The sequence below is a fragment of the Anomaloglossus baeobatrachus genome, chromosome 12 (assembly GCF_048569485.1).
Source record: "Anomaloglossus baeobatrachus isolate aAnoBae1 chromosome 12, aAnoBae1.hap1, whole genome shotgun sequence".
Taxonomy (NCBI): Eukaryota; Metazoa; Chordata; class Amphibia; order Anura; family Aromobatidae; genus Anomaloglossus; species Anomaloglossus baeobatrachus.
The window spans coordinates 24,270,937-24,294,458 of NC_134364.1; the positions used below are offsets into that span (position 1 = coordinate 24,270,937).

The 23,522-nt window shown below is 54.2% G+C and overlaps 1 protein-coding gene across 4 annotated transcripts in view; it reads left to right on the top strand.

Moving 5' to 3' along the window:
* TXNDC16 (thioredoxin domain containing 16) overlaps window positions 1–23,522 on the top strand; it is a 53,156-nt gene that overhangs the window by 24,919 nt on the left and 4,715 nt on the right. For all 4 annotated transcript variants that reach the window (XM_075329497.1, XM_075329500.1, XM_075329498.1 and 1 more), the window contains exons 15-19: window positions 1,185–1,353; window positions 3,043–3,179; window positions 3,481–3,562; window positions 9,976–10,114; window positions 11,323–11,483. In XM_075329497.1, coding sequence (XP_075185612.1) covers window positions 1,185–1,353; window positions 3,043–3,179; window positions 3,481–3,562; window positions 9,976–10,114; window positions 11,323–11,483 — 688 coding nt within the window. The remainder of the gene's footprint in view (window positions 1–1,184; window positions 1,354–3,042; window positions 3,180–3,480; window positions 3,563–9,975; window positions 10,115–11,322; window positions 11,484–23,522) is intronic.

The following is a 23,522-nucleotide window of genomic DNA, read 5'->3' on the forward strand; positions in this document are numbered from 1 at the left end:
GGTGGCTGTATAAATCTGTATGTAGTGAGCTCCCTCTAGTGGTGGCTGTATAAATCTGTATGTAGTGAGCTCCCTCTAGTGGTGGCTGTATAAATCTGTATGTAGTGAGCTCCCTCTAGTGGTGGCTGTATAAATCTGTATGTAGTGAGCTCCCTCTAGTGGTGGATGTATAAATCTGTATGTAGTGAGCTCCCCCTAGTTGCAGCAAAATGAAGGCAATGGTGAAATCTTTGCGTGCTGATTTGTAGTGGTTTTGTCTCTGATTCAGCATTGTAGAGGAGATGCAGCAGATCACATCACAGGGGTCTCGGCCAGACTGATGAATGCTTCAATATATCCGTGATTTTTCTATCTGCTGTATATGATGGCATTATAGTCACTGTTTCACACTCTGATGTAGGAATATTGCAGACCGTGCACGCTCCCTGTATGTATGTATGCACGCCCCCTGTATGTATGTATGCACGCTCCCTGGATGTATGCACGCCCCCTGTATGCATGCTCGCTCCCTGTATGCATGCTCGCTCCCTGTATGCATGCTCGCTCCCTGTATGCATGCTCGCTCCCTGTATGTATGCATGCTCGCTCCCTGTATGTATGCATGCTCGCTCCCTGTATGCATGCTCGCTCCCTGTATGTATGCATGCTTGCTCCCTGTATGTATGCACGCCCCCTGTATGTATGCACGCTCTCTGTTCCGGTGTGTTATGCGCCCCCTCGTGTTTATATCGTCAGTATGAGGTATCAAGGTGGGATTCTGGCGAGACGTGACGGTTTTATAGCTGACACGGGTGCAGAATTTCCAGTCTTGCTGTGCACAGAGCCTGCGCTGTGTTTACATGACTCATATAGGAGACCTCACTAATAACCCATCTGTATATACGACCGGAGCAGGACATGCCGACTGATTCCCACAGGTCACCCAGATACCGAATAAAAAACATGGCTCATTTCTTCCAAAAATAGCACCACCCCTGTCTACAGGTTGTGTGTGGTAGTGCAGAGCTGTGCTGTGTCCTCCGCAGTGGATCTGTGCAGGTATCGGGGTAGTATTGTTACTAAATACTAATAACCCCAGAGATCAGACCCTGCTGATAACGAGGACATCCGATGATGATGCCGGATGATTGGACTGTAGTCACAGAGCAGCGCAAATGATCAATCTGTCTCATGTCTTCCTATAGAGACGCTGGATGTGTCTCTTGCCGCGGTGAACTGCGCAGACTGGACAGACGTCTGCACCAAGGAGAAAATCCCCGGCTTTCCCTCACTGAAGATTTACCAGGCAGGTCAGGAGCCGTTCCTGTACAAGGGCATGATGGGCGCCGAGGAGCTGGCACGGTTTCTCATGTTGTGAGTACTCGCACACCCACCAGTCTACGAGCACACCCGCCAGTCCGCGCACACCCACCCACCGGTCCGCGCACACCCACCCACCGGTCCGCGCACACCCACCCACCGGTCCGCGCGCACACCCACCCACTAGTCCGCACATCCACCACTTGTCCCATTTGCAAATCAGTTCACAAAAAATCACATCAATGTGCTGGCCACTAGGTGTCTCTCTTCTTGCTTGTTGTCCACTGCCTGTTGTCAGGTGTAATCAGACAGGGAAAAGGAATACAGGAAGTGGGGTGGGGCTTTATCATTGTACAGGAAGTGGGGGTGTGCCTTTGTCGTCCTACAGGAAATTGGGGTGGGTCTATATCTTTCAACATGGAGTGGGGCGTGCCTTTGTCTCTCCATTGGGAAGAAGGGGCGTGCCTTTGTACCTATGGGAAGTAGGGACGGGCCTTTGTCTCTCCGTGGGAAGTAGGGGCGGGTCTTTGCCTCTGTATAGGCGGTTGGGGCGGGTCTTTGCCTCTGTATAGGCAGTTGGGGCAGGTCTTTGCACCTGCATAGGCAGTTGGGGCGGGTCTTTGCCTCTGTATAGGAAGTTGGGGCAGGTCTTTGCCTCTGTATAGGCGGTTGGGGCAGGTTTTTGCCTCTGTATAGGCAGTTGGGGTGGGTTTTTGCCTCTGTATAGGCGGTTGGGGCAGGTCATTGCCTCTGTATAGGCAGTTGGGGCGGGTCTTTGCCTCTGTATAGGCAGTTGGGGCAGGTCTTTGCCTCTGTATAGGCAGTTGGGGCGGGTCTTTGCCTCTGTATAGGCAGTTGGGGCGGGTCTTTGCCTCTGTATAGGCGGTTGGGGCGGGTCTTTGCCTCTGTACAGGCAGTTGGGGCAGGTCTTTGCCTCTGTATAGGCGGTTGGGGCGGGTCTTTGCCTCTGTATAGGCGGTTGGGGCGGGTCTTTGCCTCTGTATAGGCGGTTGGGGCGGGTCTTTGCCTCTGTATAGGCAGTTAGGGCGGTTCCTGCGTTGCTGGCGCTGTTGGGGGTGGTCTCCCGGCTTTCCTGTACCCCTGAATGTCATATGTGCCGGTGTGATCCTGATCTCCTGCATGCAGGCACTGTCTGTGTACAGAACGCCAGTGATGGCGGCCACACTGATGCCACCCAGCTTTCCCTGGAGCGGATCCACAGCCCCCGTGTAGTGATGAGTTACCATTCTCCTAATGCAATGATCTCTAATTGTATCCGAGCAGGAGGCGTCACACCGGGGTCTGCTCCGCCCAGGACCTCACATCCTGATCTCATTATGTGCCATTCAGTGGCCGACTTCCCCCAATTTATCTCCAATTAAAGGGGAACATCATTTACAGGCCTGCGGAATTACGTCTAATTACATGTGAGGATTCGGTCACTGACTTCCCACCCCCCTCCGGCGCTGTGCCACCCCCTGCCTGGTGCTCCTAAAGCCACCGCACAGTATATTATACTGGAAGAGAAATTACGCAGGATTACAAAAACACCAGCAGAATAGTGAGTGCAGCTCTGGAGTATAATACAGGAGGTAACTCAGGATCAGTAGTGTATGTACACAGTGATTGTACCAGCAGAATAGTGAGTGCAGCTCTGGAGTATAATACAGGAGGTACAGTAATTCCATGTTGTCTGCATCACTTGCTGTCTGACTATTATTAATACTTACATTTATTGTACAGGTTTATACTGCAGTGTCCTCAGCAGTTACAGACCGTGGAAGAAGCAGAAGATTACATAAGGGGGACAATGCACCGATCATTATTACCGTTCTATAACATCTCAGTTCTTGGATCATTTACTCCTGGCATGAAAGAAGGTACTGGACGTGGGGGTGGCGCTGGGCGTGGGGGCGGGTGGTGCTGGGGGCGGGTGGTGCTGGGGGCGGGTGGTGCTGGGGGCGGGTGGTGCTGGGGGCGGGTGGCGCCGGGCGTGGGGGCGGGCAGTGTTGGGGGCGGGTGGCGCCGGGGCCTGGGGGCGGGGGGCGGGTGGCGCCGGGCGTGGGGGCGGGTGGCGCTGGGGGCGGGTGGCGCCGGGCGTGGGGGCGGGTGGCGCTGGACTGCTGTCCTGTAACTCGCTGCAGTCACCCCTTTCTTCTCCTTTCTTTCTATCTGGAGCAGCTGAAGACTTCGTCGTTGCCGCCAGAAAATTAAGAGGTTTTTCAGTTCTGGGACTTTACGTTGGAGAAGCCGCCTCCGTCCTGTGAGTCCTGACTGATGACGATTTCTCCTTCCCCCGTGCAGTCGTTACTCCAGGGCCCATCACGGAGCTTAAAGGGGTTTTCCAGGAGTATAAAACACGTGGCTGCTTTTCCAGTAACAGCACCACACTTGTCCACAGGTTGCGTGTGGTACTGCATCTCCTTGCTGCAACACCACACACAACCCCTGCAGAGAGGTGACGCTGGTTTTTGGAAGAAGCCACCATATTTTTAAGGTGACATCATTTTATCTGATCAGAGATGGCGTCAGGCGGGAGTCCGTCCTGTCCAGCGGTCACTTAATATTTTGGTAATGCCCCTTTAAGTTTTTATGTCATCACAATTAAGGATCCATTATGGGAGGAAGCCGGGTCATCCGGAAAACGGAGCGAATGATGGGAGTTGTCATATCTCGTTGCCTCTTGCGGTTTCACTCCCGATAACATCTGGTTACAGGAGGCGGATGTTATGCGTCCCGCGTTAATGGTGCATAATCAGTTAAACCACCGCTTCCATTATCACCCGTGACTAATAGCCGCAGCGGTGGGGGCCCCTTTATGCGTCGTCCTGATAGCCCCCCGAGGTCTGAACACTGTTTTGTAAGAATTGAGGGCAAAAAATATTTCCCTCATTTCAGGATTTATTTTTTTTTTTTTCCCCGTTGCCAAAAGTTGGAGAAGATTGATGAGTGTGGGCGAGGAGTAAAGAGTGGCGGCACGAGCTGCGGCTCCACCATATGGCTCCCTGCATCCGCCTGACCCCACAGCGCAGGGGCATGTAGGAGTCTGGTTCCTCTAAATGACACAGATTCCGGGGCTGAATTCCCCGGACGACGCAAATGGAATAGAAAATATGGGAAGATCTGGGAAATACGGATGGAAGCCAGGACGTCACATGCGGGAGCCGCTGCCTCTGTGGGCGCCATCTGCCCCTCTGTGCAAGGTGGTCCGTCAGAAGGCGCATTCTCAATCAGTAGTGATCTTATCCAGGGCTCGATAAGGTCCCTAGGAGTCATCGCAGGTGCTCCCATACTCCTCCACTAGTCACAGTAGTCACCCCACAGGTGCCCCCATACTCCTCCACTAGTCACAGTAGTCACCCCACAGGCGCCCCCATACTCCTCCACTAGTCACAGTAGTCACCCCACAGGCACCCCCATACTCCTCCACTAGTCACAGTAGTCACTCCACAGGTGCCCCCATACTCCTCCACTAGTCACAGTAGTCACCCCACAGGTGCCCCCATACTCCTCCACTAGTCACAGTAGTCACCCCACAAGCACCCCCATACTCCTCCACTAGTCACAGTAGTCATTCTGCAGGCGCCCCCATACTCCTCCACTAGTCACAGTAGTCACCCCACAGGTGCCCCCATCCTCCTCCACTAGTCACAGTAGTCACCCTGCAGGTGCCCCCATACTCCTCCACTAGTTACAGTAGTCACCCCACAGGTGCCCCCATACTCCTCCACTAGTCACAGTAGTCACCCTACAGGTGCCCCCATACTCCTCCACTAGTCACAGTAGTCACCCTGCAGGTGCCCCCATACTCCTCCACTAGGCACAGTAGTCACCCCACAGGTGCCCCCATACTCCTCCACTAGTCACAGTAGTCACCCCACTGGTACCCCCATACTCCTCCACTAGTCACAGTAGTCACCCCACAGGCACCCCCATACTCCTCCAATAGTCACAGTAGTCACCCCCACAGGTGCCCCCATACTCCTCCACTAGTCACAGTAGTCACCCCACAGGTGCCCCCATACTCCTCCACTAGTCACAGTAGTCACCCCACTGGTACCCCCATACTCCTCCACTAGTCACAGTAGTCACCCCACAGGCGCCCCATACTCCAATAGTCACAGTAGTCACCCCCACAGGTGCCCCCATACTCCTCCACTAGTCACAGTAGTCACCCCACAGGCGCCCCATACTCCTCCAATAGTCACAGTAGTCACCCCCACAGGTGCCCCCATACTCCTCCACTAGTCACAGTAGTCACCCCACAAGCACCCCCATACTCCTCCACTAGTCACAGTAGTCACCCTACAGGCGCCCCCATACTCCTCCACTAGTCACAGTAGTCACCCTGCAGGTGCCCCCATACTCCTCCACTAGTCACAGTAGTCACCCCACAGGCGCCCCCATACTCCTCCACTAGTCACAGTAGTCACCCCACAGGTGCCCCCATACTCCTCCACTAGTCACAGTAGTCACCCCACAGGCGCCCCCATACTCCTCTACTAGTCACAGTAGTCACCCTACAGGTGCCCCCATACTCCTCCACTAGTCACAGTAGTCACCCTGCAGGTGCCCCCATACTCCTCCACTAGTCACAGTAGTCACCCTGCAGGTGCCCCCATACTCCTCCACTAGTCACAGTAGTCACCCCACAGGTGCCCCCACCCACCTCCTCTAGTCACAGTAGTCACCCCACAGGTGCCCCCATACTCCTCCAGTAGTCACCCTACAGGTGCCCCCATACTCCTCCACTAGTCACAGTAGTCACCCTGCAGGTGCCCCCATACTCCTCCACTAGTCACAGTAGTCACCCCACAGGTGCCCCCACCCACCTCCACTAGTCACAGTAGTCACCCCACAGGTGCCCCCATACTCCTCCACTAGTCACAGTAGTCACCCCACAGGTGCCCCCATACTCCTCCACTAGTTACAGTAGTCACCCTACAGGTGCCCCCATACTCCTCCACAAGTCACAGTAGTCACACTGCAGGTGCCCCCATACTCCTCCACTAGTCACAGTAGTCACCCCACAGGTGCCCCCATACTCCTCCACTAGTCACAGTAGTCACCCCACTGGTACCCCCCATACTCCTCCACTAGTCACAGTAGTCACCCCACAGGTGCCCCCATACTCCAATAGTCACAGTAGTCACCCCCACAGGTGCCCCCATACTCCTCCACTAGTCACAGTAGTCACCCCACAGGCGCCCCATACTCCTCCAATAGTCACAGTAGTCACCCCCACAGGTGCCCCCATACTCCTCCACTAGTCACAGTAGTCACCCCACAAGCACCCCCATACTCCTCCACTAGTCACAGTAGTCACCCTACAGGCGCCCCCATACTCCTCCACTAGTCACAGTAGTCACCCTGCAGGTGCCCCCATACTCCTCCACTAGTCACAGTAGTCACCCCACAGGCGCCCCCATACTCCTCCACTAGTCACAGTAGTCACCCCACAGGTGCCCCCATACTCCTCCACTAGTCACAGTAGTCACCCCACAGGCGCCCCCATACTCCTCTACTAGTCACAGTAGTCACCCTACAGGTGCCCCCATACTCCTCCACTAGTCACAGTAGTCACCCTGCAGGTGCCCCCATACTCCTCCACTAGTCACAGTAGTCACCCTGCAGGTGCCCCCATACTCCTCCACTAGTCACAGTAGTCACCCCACAGGTGCCCCCACCCACCTCCACTAGTCACAGTAGTCACCCCACAGGTGCCCCCATACTCCTCCAGTAGTCACCCTACAGGTGCCCCCATACTCCTCCACTAGTCACAGTAGTCACCCTGCAGGTGCCCCCATACTCCTCCACTAGTCACAGTAGTCACCCCACAGGTGCCCCCACCCACCTCCACTAGTCACAGTAGTCACCCCACAGGTGCCCCCATACTCCTCCACTAGTCACAGTAGTCACCCCACAGGTGCCCCCATACTCCTCCACTAGTTACAGTAGTCACCCTACAGGTGCCCCCATACTCCTCCACAAGTCACAGTAGTCACACTGCAGGTGCCCCCATACTCCTCCACTAGTCACAGTAGTCACCCCACAGGTGCCCCCATACTCCTCCACTAGTCACAGTAGTCACCCCACAGGTGCCCCCATACTCCTCCACTAGTCACAGTAGTCACCCCACAGGTGTCCCCATACTCCTCCACTAGTCACAGTAGTCACCCCACTGGTACCCCCATACTCCTCCACTAGTCACAGTAGTCACCCCACAGGCACCCCCATACTCCTCCACTAGTCACAGTAGTCACCCCCACAGGTGCCCCCATACTCCTCCACTAGTCACAGTAGTCACTCGGCAGGGACAGAATCCACCAATTACAGTAGTCGCACAACTCCATGCTTCTTATTTCCCCAGTAGTCACAGTGCCCCCCACAACTCCAGTAGAGACAGCATCCCTCCTCATGTCCCCAATAGTAAAACCACCCCCCAGTAGTCACAGTGCCCACAATCTCCCAATAATGAAAGCAACCCTCCCACTCTTCCCCAGTATTGAGAAAACTCTCCCCCCTACATTCCAGTGGTGACGGTCTCCCTCCTCACATCCCCAGTAGTGACGGTCTCCCTCCTCACATCCCCAGTAGTGACGGTCTCCCTCCTCACATCCCCAGTAGTGACGGTCTCCCTCCTCACATCCCCAGTAGTGACGGTCTCCCTCCTCACATCCCCAGTAGTGACGGTCTCCCTCCTCACATCCCCAGTAGTGACGGTCTCCCTCCTCACATCCCCAGTAGTGACGGCCTATCTCCTCACATCCCCAGTAGTGACGGCCTCCCTCCTCACATCCCCAGTGGTGACGGCCTCCCTCCTCACATCCCCAGTGGTGACGGCCTCCCTCCTCACATCCCCAGTGGTGACGGCCTCCCTCCTCACATCCCCAGTGGTGACGGCCTCCCTCCTCACATCCCCAGTAGTGACGGCCTCCCTCCTCACATCCCCAGTAGTGACGGCCTCCCTCCTCACATCCCCAGTAGTGACGGCCTCCCTCCTCACATCCCCAGTAGTGACGGCCTCCCTCCTCACATCCCCAGTAGTGACGGCCTCCCTCCTCACATCCCCAGTAGTGACGGCCTCCCTCCTCACATCCCCAGTAGTGACGGCCTCCCTCCTCACATCCCCAGTAGTGACGGCCTCCCTCCTCACATCCCCAGTGGTGCGGCCTCCCTCCTCACATCCCCAGTAGTGACGGCCTCCCTCCTCACATCCCTAATAGTAACCCCCCCCAGTAGTCACAGCACCCACCATTTTCTCAGTAGTCATGAAATTTGTCCCCACTTGCCAGTTGTCACCGCACTCATACGTCACTTTCCTATAAATCACTGCACCCCCTACTGACCTCCTCTGCAGTCACTGCACCCCTACTGACCTCCTCTGCAGTCACTGCACCCCCTACTGACCTCCTCTGCTGTCACTGCACCCCCTACTGACCTCCTCTGCTGTCACTGCACCCCCTACTGAGCTCCTCTGCAGTCACTGCACCCCCTACTGACCTCCTCTGCAGTCACTGCACCCCCTACCGACCTCCTCTGCTGTCACTGCACCCCCTACTGACCTCCTCTGCAGTCACTGCACCCCCCTACTGACCTCCTCTGCAGTCTCTGCACCCCCCTACTGACCTCCTCTGCAGTCACTGCACCCCCTACTGACCTCCTCTGCAGTCACTGCACCCCCTACTGACCTCCTCTGCAGTCACTGCACCCCCTACTGACCTCCTCTGCAGTCACTGCACCCCCTACTGACCTCCTCTGCAGTCACAGCACCCCCTACCGACCTCCTCTGCAGTCACTGCACCCCTTACTGACCTCCTCAGTAGTCTCTGCACCCCCTACCGACCTACTCTGCAGTCACTGCACCCCTTACTGACCTCCTCAGTAGTCTCTGCACCCCCTACCGACCTACTCTGCTGTCACTGCACCCCCTACTGACCTCCTCTGCAGTCACTGCACCCCCTAACGACCTCCTTTGCAGTCTCTGCACCCCTTACTGACCTCCTCAGTAGTCTCTGCACCCCCTACCGACCTCCTCAGTAGTCTCTGCACCCCCTACCGACCTCCTCTGTAGTCACTGCACCCCCTACCGACCTCCTCTGCAGTCACTGCACCCCTTACTGACCTCCTCAGTAGTTTCTGCACCCCCTACCGACCTCCTCTGCTGTCACTGCACCCCCTACTGACCTCCTCTGCAGTCACTGCACCCCCTACTGACCTCCTCTGCAGTCACTGCACCCCCTACTGACCTCCTCTGCAGTCACTGCACCCCCTACTGACCTCAGTAGTCTCTGCACCCCCTACCGACCTCCTCAGTAGTCTCTGCACCCCCTACCGACCTCCCCAGTAGTCTCTGCACCCCCTACCGACCTCCTCAGTAGTCTCTGCACCCCCTACCGACCTCCCCAGTAGTCTCTGCACCCCCTACTGACCTCCTCTGCAGTCTCTGCACCCCCTACTGACCTCCTCTGCAGTCTCTGCACCCCCTATTACTTCCCTGTAGTCGCAGCCGGTGACTCCGCCCCTTTTCCATTAGTTGCGGTATCGCCCCTTCATGGCGGTGTCGCCTCCTCTCACGCACATTTGACTTTCCGTATCACATTGTGACTCTCGGTGGTGACTTAGATTTCCCCATTTCCTTCTTTTTGGATAACGTGAGGTTGTATCGTCCTGTAGGGCACAGTATTATGGCGCGCTGCCCCCCGCGGTGCTGTTTTCCCGGCACTCCTTGCAGAAAGTCAATGCCGTCTCCATCCACCGCACAGCCGCAGACGAGATCCTTCCACTCCTGCAGCGGGAACTTCTTGGAGAGTTCGTGAGTTTTGTGCTTTTAATTAAATATGTTTGTTGGGATTAAAAATGGCAGAAAGTGATCTCCCCTCCCCCGCAACATATATAGCATTGTGCAGAGCGGCTGGAGTCGCCCCCCCCCCATCCCCGAGTGATATGAACAAGAACGGGAGGGGGGAGGGGGGGGGGGCATGAGGTTCTGGTTTATCATTGCTGGAGACTGTCAGAAACATGAAAGGCGGCATTTAATTATGGGGGGGTCGGGGTTCAGATTCCATCACATTCTTGCTTCCCTCCGCACCATCACCTCCCACCTCTCTATCCCTTTCTATTATGATTCTGCCCTTTTCACGTGCAGCAGGTCAGGCCAGTCTATTTCTTACATACTCTGTGCTGCTGTGACCCCCCCCGACCTGTCCTGAAACACTCTGTGCTGCTGTGACCCCCCCCGACCTGTCCTGAAACACTCTCTGCTGCTGTGACCCCCCCCCCCCTGACCTGTCGTGAAACACTCTGTGCTGCTGTGACCCCCCTGACCTGTCCTGAAACACTCTGTGCTGCGGGATGACCCCCGTCCTGTCCTGAAACACTCTGTGCTGCGGGATGATCCCCATCCTGTCCTGAAACACTCTGTGCTGCGGGATGATCCCCGCCCTGTCCTGTCCTGAAACACTCTGTGCTGCGGGATGACCCCCGTCCTGTCCTGAAACACTCTGTGCTGCGGGATGATCCCCGCCCTGTCCTGTCCTGAAACACTCTGTGCTGCGGGATGATCCCCGCCCTGTCCTGTCCTGAAACACTCTGTGCTGCTTTCTGCTCGTTCTCATATCCTTGGCACAGTTCCCGTCTGCTTCTTTGCCAAGGGCTTCTTCATTAGGGGAGGTAATCCCGACTATCGGGGCGTGTGCGGTCACTTCCCGGCTGTCACATGACCATCAGTAGATCGCTCGGTTGTGACTGATTTTTAATTCTTTTGCTTTTTTTTTCTCTTCCTTTCTTCCAACAGCCATAACGTTTTCATGTTCCCACCCGCACGGCTCGTGTTGTAGTTTTGGACGCCATTCACATTACTATATAATGTACTGGAAAAAAGGGGAAAAAGTGCAGTGAAATGGCGAAAATCACTTTGTTCCCTACAGCGCCCCTACTGGGGAAATGAAGCAATTACACCACCAGAGAAGAGACGTCCATTGTAAGATGTCCCTATAACTTGCTTCTCTCCTGTCCCCGCAGCCGGAGGTCACGCTGGAGTCGCTGCCCGCACTCCTGAAGCGCCAGAAGCCGCTGCTCATCCTCTTCTCCGATGGCGCCATCGACCCCCGCATTGAAAAGCACATGGTCAGTCTGGTGAGAGGACGATATCTGGAGCAGTCGGTGACCTGCTGGCTGGACGTGTAAGTAACAGGCGGTAATAGTCCGCTTTGTGCAAGTATTCCTGGAATATTCACGGGACACCCAGATGCAACCAAATCCCAGTGACTTATAATGGGGTCTCCTCCACAGACTCCCCGAAAAGGTTTCTGTTCACTGACATGAAGCAGAGGTCTCCGGGAGGGTGCAGAATCTAATCACTCCTGGCTCCCATTCATGATCACATTTGCACCTTCTTTTTTTTTTTTTTTTCTTTTCACCTGTTTTTTATTTTTGCTTTATTCTTTTAATTTGTGCCATTTTAAAGTTTTATTGTTTTGGGGTTTTTTTCATTATTTTTTTATGTTTGCCATTGCGAGCAAGGTTTGGGGTTTCCAGATGTTTTATACCGATTTACCAATGTGATTTATTTTATTTTTCTTCGGCGCTCCATTGGGAGACCCAGACGATTGGGTGTATAGCACTGCCTCCGGAGGCCACACAAAGCAATTACACTAAAAAGTGTAAGGCCCCTCCCCTTCTGGCTATACACCCCCAGTGGGATCACTGGCTCACCAGTTTTCTGCTTTGTGCGAAGGAGGTCAGACATCCACGCATAGCTCCACTGTTTAGTCAGCAGTAGCTGCTGACTATATCGGATGGAAGAAAAGAGGGCCCATATGGGGCCCCCAGCATGCTCCCTTCTCACCCCACTTGTGGTTTGTAAGGTTGAGGTACCTATTGCTGGTACGGAGGCTGGAGCCCACATGCTGTTTTCCTTCCCCATCCCCCTGAGGGGCTCTGAGGAAGTGGGATCTTACCGGCCACCAAGCCCTGAGGCCGGGCTCCATCCACAGACCCATAGAACCTGCTGGATGTGGAGCGGGAGTGCCGTTCAGGGACAAGGCCCTGCAACTTTCAGGTACTCTGTGTCCCCGTATGGCAGGCCACGCACACCCCAGACTTGCTGGGTGTGCTAGTGCGCCGGGGACTGTAGCGCTGTGCGCTGGGCTTATAGTCCCCGCAGATTACTGGGGGACTTTATGTGTGTGGATCGCCGCGCCGACCGCCCCTGGAGCGGCGGCGCAGCTGCGACTTGTAGTGCGCCGGGGACGCGCCGACCGCGCTTTTACGGCGGCGGCGCTTCTAACTTTAGTTCCCGGTTTTTCTGCGGCCTAGCTCCGCTTCGTTAACGCCCCCCACCCTGTCAATCAGGGTAGGGGAGAGACGTTGTTCAATCGGCAGCGCCGAGGGCTGGAGCACGATTTACATGCTCCAGCCCTCTCACTGAGCACAGTAGGACACAGGCTTCGCGCTTTTTCTCTGTGCACGCCCTAGGCCCGCCCCCAGGCTTGCAGCTCCCCAGGACGCCGGCAGCCATTATACACATGCAGTCTGGCTGGAGAACGGACGCAGGCTCTGGGGGACCCAGGCTAGGGATTTCTGGCGACCACACACCCGCGCTAAGCGGGCGGTAAGCAGCACATACGTGCGGCCCCACTAGTGCCACAGTGTTATATTTGTGTACTGTTTTTTCGCTGTACCAGATATATTTATATATATTTATATATACTGCACTGTTCGGTCGCTTCTTGGCTGTATACCCTATATTACTCTGGGGAGACAACAACATGTCATCCACAAAACGCAAGGGTGCCAAGGCAAGGGCTGCTTACACTGCTTGTACAGCATGTGGGGCTAATCTACCAGCAGGCTCCAACGACTCTCATTGTGTGCAATGTTCAGTCCCAGTGGCACTTCGTCAGCCAGAGCCTATGGTGATGGTAGCCCAGGCAGAGTCGCCTGCGACCCCTGCCCCGGTGACGGGGTCAGAATTTGCAGTTTTTGCTGATAAAATGTCTGTGACTATGACAAAAATCCTGGAGACCTTGCAGTCCAGGCCAGTTGCTCAGACCATGGACACTGCTGTGTCTATGTTCCCCGGCCCCCCTCAGCTGGAATTAATCCGTAATTCAAGGGGGTCCCAGGCATCACAGGCTGAGGGCTCTGACTCCGATGACAGTCCCAGTCCGCCTAAGCGAGCTCGCTGGGAGAGACCCTCCACGTCATCACGCGGATCAGGGTCTCAGCGAGAAGGGTCTCTATATGATGACTCAGAGGTGGGTGATCAGGAGTCTTGTCCTGACGCCGCACTCAATTTGGATACGCCAGATGGTGACGCCATGGTAAATGACCTTATAGCGGCCATCAATAGGCTGTTGGATATTTCTCCCCCAGCCCCTTCTGCAGAGGAGGCAGCTGCACAGCAGGAGAAATTCCATTTCAGGTATCCCAAGCGTAAATTGAGTACTTTTCTGGACCACTCTGACTTCAGAGAATCCATCCAGAAACACAATACTTATCCGGACAAGCGTTTTTCTAAACGCCTTAAGGATACACGTTATCCTTTTCCCCCTGACGTGGTCAAACGCTGGACCCAGTGTCCAAAAGTGGACCCTCCAATATCCAGGCTGGCAGCTAGATCCATAGTTGCAGTGGAGGATGGGGCTTCACTTAAAGATGCCAATGACAGACAGATGGACCTTTGGTTGAAATCTGTCTATGAAGCTATCGGCGCGTCGTTTGCTCCAGCATTCGCGGCCGTGTGGGCGCTCCAAGCTATTTCAGCTGGTCTGGCACAGGTGGACTCTCTCATACGTCCAGCAGTGACGCAAGTGGCGTCCTTAACTACGCAAATGTCTGCGTTTGCGACCTACGCTATCAATGCGGTACTGGACTCTACGAGCCGTACCTCAATGGCATCCGCCAACTCTGTAGTTTTGCGCAGAGCCTTGTGGTTAAAAGAATGGAAAGCAGATTCTGCTTCTAAAAAATGTTTAACCAGCTTGCCATTATCTGGAGACAGACTGTTTGGTGAGCAATTGGCGGAAATCATTAAACAGTCCAAAGGTAAGGACTCCTCCTTACCCCAGCCCAGATCAAGCAAACCTCCACAGAGGAAGTGGCAGTCAAAGTTTCGGTCCTTTCGAGGCTCGGGCAAGCCCCAATTCTCCTCGTCCAAAGGGACTCAGAAAGAGCAAAGAAGCTCTGATTCCTGGCGGGCTCACTCACGCCCCAAGAAAGCAACCGGAGGTACCGCTTCCAAGGCGGCTGCCTCATGACTTTCGGCCGCCTCCCTCCGCATCCTCGGTCGGTGGCAGGCTCTCCCGCTTTTGCGACATTTGGCTGCCACAGGTCAAAGACCGGTGGGTAACAGACATTTTGTCTCACGGGTACAGGATAGAGTTCAGTTCTCGTCCTCCGCCTCGGTTCTTCAGAACTTCCCCACATCCCGACCGAGCAGATGCCCTTCTGCAGGCGGTGAATTCTCTAAGAGCAGAAGGAGTGGTGGTCCCTGTTCTTCTTCAGGAACGAGGTCAAGGTTTTTACTCCAATCTCTTTGTGGTGCCAAAAAAGGACGGCTCATTCCGTCCTGTTCTGGACCTAAAACTGCTCAACAAGCATGTGAACGCCAGGCGGTTCCGGATGGAATCCCTCCGCTCAGTCATTGCCTCAATGTCTCAAGGAGATTTCCTAGCATCAATAGACATCAAAGATGCTTATCTCCACGTGCCGATTGCTACAGAGCACCAACGCTTTCTACGCTTCGTGATAGGAGACGACCATCTTCAGTTCGTAGCTCTGCCATTTGGTCTGGCGACAGCCCCACGGGTGTTCACCAAGATCATGGCGGCAGTGGTAGCAGTCTTGCACTCTCAGGGACACTCTGTGATCCCTTACTTGGACGATCTATTGGTCAAGGCACCCTCTCAAGAGGCATGCCAACTCAGCTTGACTGTTGCACTGGAGACTCTCCAGACGTTCGGGTGGATCATCAACTTCTCAAAGTCAAATCTGTCACAGACCCAATCACTAACGTATCTTGGCATGGAGTTTCATACTCTCTCAGCGATAGTGAAGCTTCCGCTGGACAAGCAGCGGTCTCTACAGACTGGGGTGCAGGCTCTCCTTCAAAGTCAGTCGCACTCCTTAAGACGCCTCATGCACTTCCTCGGGAAGATGGTGGCGGCAATAGAGGCGGTTCCGTTTGCGCAGTTTCATCTGCGCCCACTTCAATGGGACATTCTCCGCCAATGGGACGGGAAGTCAACATCCCTGGACAGGAAAGTCTCCCTTTCCCAGACGGCCAAGGACTCTCTGCAGTGGTGGCTTCTTCCCACCTCATTATCACAGGGAAGATCCTTCCTACCACCGTCTTGGGCGGTGGTCACGACAGACGCGAGTCTGTCAGGGTGGGGAGCAGTTTTTCTCCACCACAGGGCTCAGGGTACGTGGACTCAGCAGGAGTCCACCCTTCAGATCAATGTTCTGGAAATCAGAGCAGTGTATCTTGACCTACTAGCCTTCCAGCAGTGGCTGGAAGGAAGGCAGATCCGAATTCAGTCGGACAACTCCACAGCGGTGGCATACATCAACCACCAAGGGGGGACACGCAGTCGGCAAGCCTTCCAGGAAGTCCGGCGGATTCTGATGTGGGTGGAAGCCACGGCCTCCACCATATCCGCAGTTCACATCCCCGGCGTAGAAAACTGGGAAGCAGACTTCCTCAGTCGCCAGGGCATGGACGCAGGGGAATGGTCCCTTCACCCAGACGTGTTTCAGGAAATCTGTCGCCGATGGGGAAGGCCGGACGTCGACCTAATGGCGTCCCGGCACAACAACAAGGTCCCAGCCTTCATGGCACGGTCTCGCGATCAAAGAGCGCTGGCGGCAGACGCCCTAGTGCAAGATTGGTCGCAGTTCCGGCTCCCTTATGTGTTTCCACCTCTGGCACTCTTGCCCAGAGTGCTACGCAAGATCAGATCCGATTGCAGCCGCGTCATACTCGTCGCCCCAGACTGGCCGAGGAGGGCGTGGTATCCGGATCTGTGGCAGCTCACGGTCGGCCAACCGTGGGCACTCCCAGACCGACCAGACTTACTGTCCCAAGGGCCGTTTTTCCATCGGAATTCTGCGGCCCTGAACCTGACTGTGTGGCCATTGAGTCCTGGATCCTAGCGTCTTCAGGATTGTCCCAAGGGGTCGTTGCCACCATGAGACAGGCTAGGAAGCCCACGTCCGCTAAGATCTACCACAGAACGTGGAGGATATTCTTATCCTGGTGCTCTGCTCAGGGAGTGTCTCCCTGGCCATTTGCATTGCCTACCTTTCTTTCTTTCCTGCAATCTGGGTTAGAAAAAGGTTTGTCGCTCGGCTCCCTTAAAGGTCAGGTCTCGGCGCTATCCGTCTTTTCTTCGGCGCTCTATTGGGAGACCCAGACGATTGGGTGTATAGCACTGCCTCCGGAGGCCACACAAAGCAATTACACTAAAAAGTGTAAGGCCCCTCCCCTTCTGGCTATACACCCCCAGTGGGATCACTGGCTCACCAGTTTTCTGCTTTGTGCGAAGGAGGTCAGACATCCACGCATAGCTCCACTGTTTGTAGTCAGCAGTAGCTGCTGGCTATATCGGATGGAAGAAAAGAGGGCCCATATGGGGCCCCCAGCATGCTCCCTTCTCACCCGCGGTGGTGCTTGTAAGGTTGAGGTACCTATTGCTGGTACAGAGGCTGGAGCCCACATGCTGTTTTCCTTCCACATCCCCTGGAGGGCTCTGTGGAAGTGGGATCTTGCCGGCCCCCAAGCCCTGGGGCCAGGCTCCATCCACAGACCCAGAGAACCTGCTGGATTTGGAGCGGGAGTGCCGTTCAGGGACAAGGCCCTGCAACTTTCAGGTACTCTGTGTCCCCGGCAGGCACGGACACTCTCAAGGCTTGCTGAGCGTTATAGTGCGCCGGGGACAGTAGCGCTGTGCGCTGGGGTTAGGTCACTGCAGCTTTGCTGAGTGACGTTACATGTTGGGAACTACTGCGCCGACCGCTACTGGAGCGGCGGCGCAGCTGCGACTTGTGGTGCGCCGGGGACTTTGCGCCGACCGCGCTTTTACGGCGGCGGCGCTTCTAACTTTAGCCCCCGGCTTCTGCGGCCTAGCGCCGCTTCGTTCCCGCCCCCACCCTGTCAATCAGGGTAGGGGAGAGACGCTGCTCAATGGGCAGCGCCGAGGGCTGGAGCTTTATTTACATGCTCCAGCCCTCTCACTAGGCACAGTGGGAAGCTGGCTTCCCGCTCTTCGTCTGTATACGCCCAGGGCCCGCCCCCCCTCTCCACAAGGACGCCGGCAGCCATTACACATGCGGTCTGGCTGGGGAAAGGCAGCAGGCTCTGGGAGACCCAGACTAAAGGGATTTCGGCGACCACACACCCGCTCCTAAGCGGGCGGTAAGCTGCACTTTAGTGCTGGCCCCACTAGTGCCTCAGTGTTATATTAGTGTACTTTTTCTTGGTACCATATATATATATAGTTGCACTGTAAGGTCGCTTCTTGGCTGGACACCCTGTACTGCTCTGAGGAGGCAGCAACATGTCATCCGCAAAACGCAAGGGTGCCAAGGCACAGGCTGTGTACACTGCTTGTACAGCATGTGGGGCTAATCTACCAGCAGGCTCCAACGACTCTCATTGTGTGCAATGTTCAGTCCCAGTGGCACTTCGTCAGCCAGAGCCTATGGTGGTAGTGGCCCAGGCAGAGACGCCTGTGAACCCTGCCCCGGTGACGGGGACAGACTTTGCAGTTTTTGCTGATAAAATGTCTGTGACTATGGCAAAGATCCTGGAGACCTTGCAGTCCAGGCCAGTTGCTCAGACCATGGACACTGCTGTGTCTATGCTCTCCGGTCCCCCTCAGTTGGAACTAATCCGTACTTCAGGGGGGTCTCAAGCATCACAGGCTGAAGTCTCTGACTCAGATGACAGTCCCAGGCAGCCTAAGCGAGCTCGCTGGGAAAGACCCTCCACGTCATCACACTGCTCAGGGTCTCAGCGACAAGAGTCTCTCTGTGATGAGACTGAGGACGGTGATCAGGATTCTAATCCTGAGGCCCCTCTCAATCTGGATGCCCCTGATGGTGACGCCATGGTTAATGACCTTATATCGGCCATTAATAGACTGTTGGATATTTCTCCCCCAGCCCCTTCTGCAGAGGAGGCAGCTGCACAGCAGGAGAAGTTCCATTTCCTATATCCCAAGCGTAAACTAAGTGCTTTTTTGGACCACTCTGACTTCAGAGAATCGATCCAGAAACACGACGCTCATCCAGACAAGCGTTTCTCTAAACGTTCTAAGGATACCCGTTATCCTTTTCCCTCTGAGGTGGCCAAACGCTGGACCCAGTGTCCAAAGGTGGATCCCCCAATTTCCAAGCTTGCGGCTAGATCCATAGTCGCAGTAGAGGATGGCGCTTCACTTAAGGATGCCAACGACAGACAGATGGACCTTTGGTTGAAATCTGTCTATGAATCTATCGGCGCGTCGTTTGCTCCAGCATTCGCGGCCGTGTGGGCACTCCAAGCTATTTCAGCTGGTTTAGCACAGGTGGATGCTTTCATACATCCAGCAGTGCCGCAAGTGGCGTCCCTAACTTCGCAAATGTCTGCGTTTGCGACCTATGCTATCAATGCTGTCCTAGAATCTACGAGCCGTACCGCTATGGCGTCCGCCAATTCTGTGGTTTTGCGCAGAGCCTTGTGGTTAAAGGACTGGAAAGCAGATGCTGGTTCCAAAAAATGCTTAACCAGCTTGCCATTATCTAGAGACAGACTGTTTGGTGAGCCATTGGCTGAAATCATAAAACAGTCCAAGGGTAAGGACTCTTCCTTACCACAGCCCAGAGCAAGTAAACCTCAACAGAAAAAGTGGCAGTCGAGGTTTCGGTCCTTTCGAGGCTCGGGCAAGGCCCAATTCTCCTCGTCCAAAAGGACTCAGAAAGAACAAGGGAGCTCAGATTCCTGGCGGGCTCACTCACGCCCCAGGAAAGCAAATGGAGGAACCGCTTCCAAAGCGGCTACCTCATGACTTTCGGCCTCCTCCCTCCGCATCCTCGGTCGGTGGCAGGCTCTCCCGCTTTTGCGACATTTGGCTGTCACAGGTCAAAGACCGGTGGGTAACAGACATTCTGTCTCGCGGGTACAGAATCGAGTTCAGTTCTCGGCCTCCACTTCGGTTCTTCAGAACCTCCCCACACCCCAACCGAGCAGATGCCCTGCTGCAGGCGGTGGACTCTCTAAGAGCAGAAGGAGTCGTGATCCCTGTCCCCCCTCAGGAACGGGGGCGAGGATTTTACTCCAATCTCTTTGTGGTTCCAAAAAAGGACGGCTCCTTCCGTCCTGTTCTGGACCTAAAACTGCTCAACAAGCATGTGAACGCCAGGCGGTTCCGGATGGAATCCCTCCGCTCAGTCATTGCCTCAATGTCTCAAGGAGATTTCCTAGCATCAATAGACATCAAAGATGCTTATCTCCACGTGCCGATTGCTACAGAGCACCAATGCTTTCTACGCTTCGTGATAGGAGACGACCATCTTCAGTTCGTAGCTCTGCCATTTGGTCTGGCGACAGCCCCTCGGGTGTTCACCAAGATCATGGCGGCAGTGGTAGCAGTCTTGCACTCTCACGGACACTCTGTGATCCCTTACTTGGACGATCTACTGGTCAAGGCACCCTCTCAAGAGGCATGCCAACTCAGCCTGAATGTTGCACTGGAGACTCTCCAGGCGTTCGGGTGGATCATCAACTTCCCAAAGTCAAATCTGTCACCGACCCAATCACTAACGTATCTTGGCATGGAGTTTCATACTCTCTCAGCGATAGTGAAGCTTCCGCTGGACAAGCAGCGGTCTCTACAGACTGGGGTGCAGGCTCTCCTTCAAAGTCAGCCGCACTCCTTAAGACGCCTCATGCACTTCCTCGGGAAGATGGTGGCGGCAATAGAGGCGGTTCCGTTTGCGCAGTTTCATCTGCGTCCACTTCAATGGGACATTCTCCGCCAATGGGACGGGAAGTCAACATCCCTGGACAGGAAAGTCTCCCTTTCCCAGACGGCCAAAGACTCTCTGCAGTGGTGGCTTCTTCCCACCTCATTATCACAGGGAAGATCCTTCCTACCACCGTCTTGGGCGGTGGTCACGACAGACGCGAGTCTGTCAGGGTGGGGAGCAGTTTTTCTCCACCACAGGGCTCAGGGTACGTGGTCTCAGCAGGAGTCCACCCTTCAGATCAATGTTCTGGAAATCAGAGCAGTGTATCTTGCCCTTCTAGCCTTCCAGCAGTGGCTGGAAGGAAGGCAGATCCGAATTCAGTCGGACAACTCCACAGCGGTGGCATACATCAACCACCAAGGGGGGACACGCAGTCGGCAAGCCTTCCAGGAAGTCCGGCGGATTCTGATGTGGGTGGAAGCCACAGCCTCCACCATATCCGCAGTTCACATCCCCGGCGTAGAAAACTGGGAAGCAGACTTCCTCAGTCGCCAGGGCATGGACGCAGGGGAATGGTCCCTTCACCCAGACGTGTTTCAGGAAATCTGTCGACGCTGGGGGGTGCCGGACATCGACCTAATGGCGTCACGGCACAACAACAAGGTCCCAACCTTCATGGCACGGTCTCGCGATCAAAGAGCGCTGGCGGCAGACGCCCTAGTGCAAGATTGGTCGCAGTTCCGGCTCCCTTATGTGTTTCCACCTCTGGCACTCTTGCCCAGAGTGCTACGCAAGATCAGATCCGATTGCAGCCGCGTCATACTTGTCGCCCCAGACTGGCCGAGGAGGGCGTGGTATCCGGATCTGTGGCAGCTCACGGTCGGCCAACCGTGGGCACTCCCAGACCGACCAGACTTACTGTCCCAAGGGCCGTTTTTCCATCGGAATTCTGCGGCCCTGAACCTGACTGTGTGGCCATTGAGTCCTGGATCCTAACGTCTTCAGGATTGTCCCAAGGGGTCGTTGCCACCATGAGACAGGCTAGGAAGCCCACGTCCGCTAAGATCTACCACAGAACGTGGAGGATATTCTTATCCTGGTGCTCTGCTCAGGGAGTGTCTCCCTGGCCATTTGCATTGCCTACCTTTCTTTCTTTCCTGCAATCTGGGTTAGAAAAAGGTTTGTCGCTCGGCTCCCTTAAAGGTCAGGTCTCGGCGCTATCCGTCTTTTTTCAGAGGCGTTTGGCACGCCTTCCTAAGGTGCGCACGTTCCTACAGGGGGTTTGCCATATCGTACCCCCGTACAAGCGGCCGTTAGATCCATGGGATCTGAACAGGGTACTAGTTGCCCTCCAGAAGCCGCCCTTCGAGCCTCTGAGGGAGGTTTCACTTTCTAGACTATCACAGAAAGTGGCTTTTCTGGTAGCGATCACATCTCTTCGGAGAGTGTCTGAGCTAGCAGCACTATCATCCAAGGCTCCCTTCCTGGTCTTCCACCAGGACAAGGTAGTGCTGCGCCCCATTCAGGAGTTTCTCCCGAAGGTGGTATCCTCTTTTCATCTGAATCAGGATATCTCTTTGCCTTCGTTTTGTCCTCATGCAGTTCATCGGTATGAGAAGGATTTACATTTGTTAGATCTGGTGAGAGCACTCAGAATCTACATTTCCCGCACGGCGCCCTTGCGCCGTTCGGATGCACTCTTTGTCCTTGTCGCTGGTAAGTGCAAAGGGTCGCAGGCTTCTAAGGCCACCCTGGCTCGATGGATCAAAGAACCAATTCTTGAAGCCTACCGTTCTGCTGGGCTTCCGGTTCCATCAGGGCTGAAGGCCCATTCTACCAGAGCCGTGGGTGCGTCCTGGGCATTGCGACACCAGGCTACGGCTCAACAGGTGTGCCAGGCAGCTACCTGGTCGAGTCTGCACACTTTCACCAAACATTATCAGGTGCATACCTATGCTTCGGGGGACGCCAGCCTAGGTAGAAGAGTCCTGCAGGCGGCAGTTGCCTCCCCGTAGGGGAGGGCTGTCTTTGCAGCTCTAACATGAGGTATTTCTTTACCCACCCAGGGACTGCTTTTGGACGTCCCAATCGTCTGGGTCTCCCAATGGAGCGCCGAAGAAGAAGGGAATTTTGTTACTTACCGTAAATTCCTTTTCTTCTAGCTCCTATTGGGAGACCCAGCACCCGCCCTGTTGTCCTTCGGGATTTTTGGTTGTTTTTCGGGTACACATGTTGTTCATGTTGAACGGTTTTCAGTTCTCCGACGTTACTTCGGAGTGAATTTGTTTAAACCAGTTATTGGCTTTCCTCCTTCTTGCTTTTGCACTAAAACTGGTGAGCCAGTGATCCCACTGGGGGTGTATAGCCAGAAGGGGAGGGGCCTTACACTTTTTAGTGTAATGCTTTGTGTGGCCTCCGGAGGCAGTAGCTATACACCCAATCGTCTGGGTCTCCCAATAGGAGCTAGAAGAAAAGGAATTTACGGTAAGTAACAAAATTCCCTTCATTTATTCACTTTTTTATTTAATTTATTCACTTATTTATTTACTTTAATTTAGTTATTTATTTCTTCACTTTTTTTTATTTATTTATACACTTTCACTTATTTATTTAATTTATTTACTTAATTTATTTGTTACTTATTTATTCATTCATTTATTTATACACATTCATTCATTCATTCAATTTGCTTATTCACTTATTTATTTATACACTTCATTCATTTACTTATTTATACACTTATTAATTAACTAGAAGGTGGCCCGATTCTACGCATCGGGTATTCTAGAATTTACGTATTGTGTAGTTCATGTATGATTTTTGTTATATATATATATATATATAGATATATAGATATATAGATATATAGATATATAGATATAGATATAGATAGATAGATATATATAGATATATATATATAGATATATATATATATATAGATGTTGTTGTGTGTAGTTACCAAGTGTTTGTGTAGGGCGCTGTACATGTTCTGGGTGTTGTCTGGGTGTGATGGGGGGTGAGAGCGGTGTTGTTTGTGTGTGGCGTTGTTTGTGGAGCGCTGTGTGATTGTAGCGTTGTGTGTGTGTGGTGTGTTTTGGGGGGAGGTATGTTTTGTGCAATGTGTGTGTTGTGCGGTATGTGCGTATATTTGTGTGTGCAGCGTTGTCTGTGTGTGGGTGTCTGTGTAGGGCAGTTGTTTGTGGTTCCCAGTGTGTGTGTGTGTGTGTGTGTGTGTGGTGTGTTGTGCAGTGCGCGCGCGTGTGTGTGTT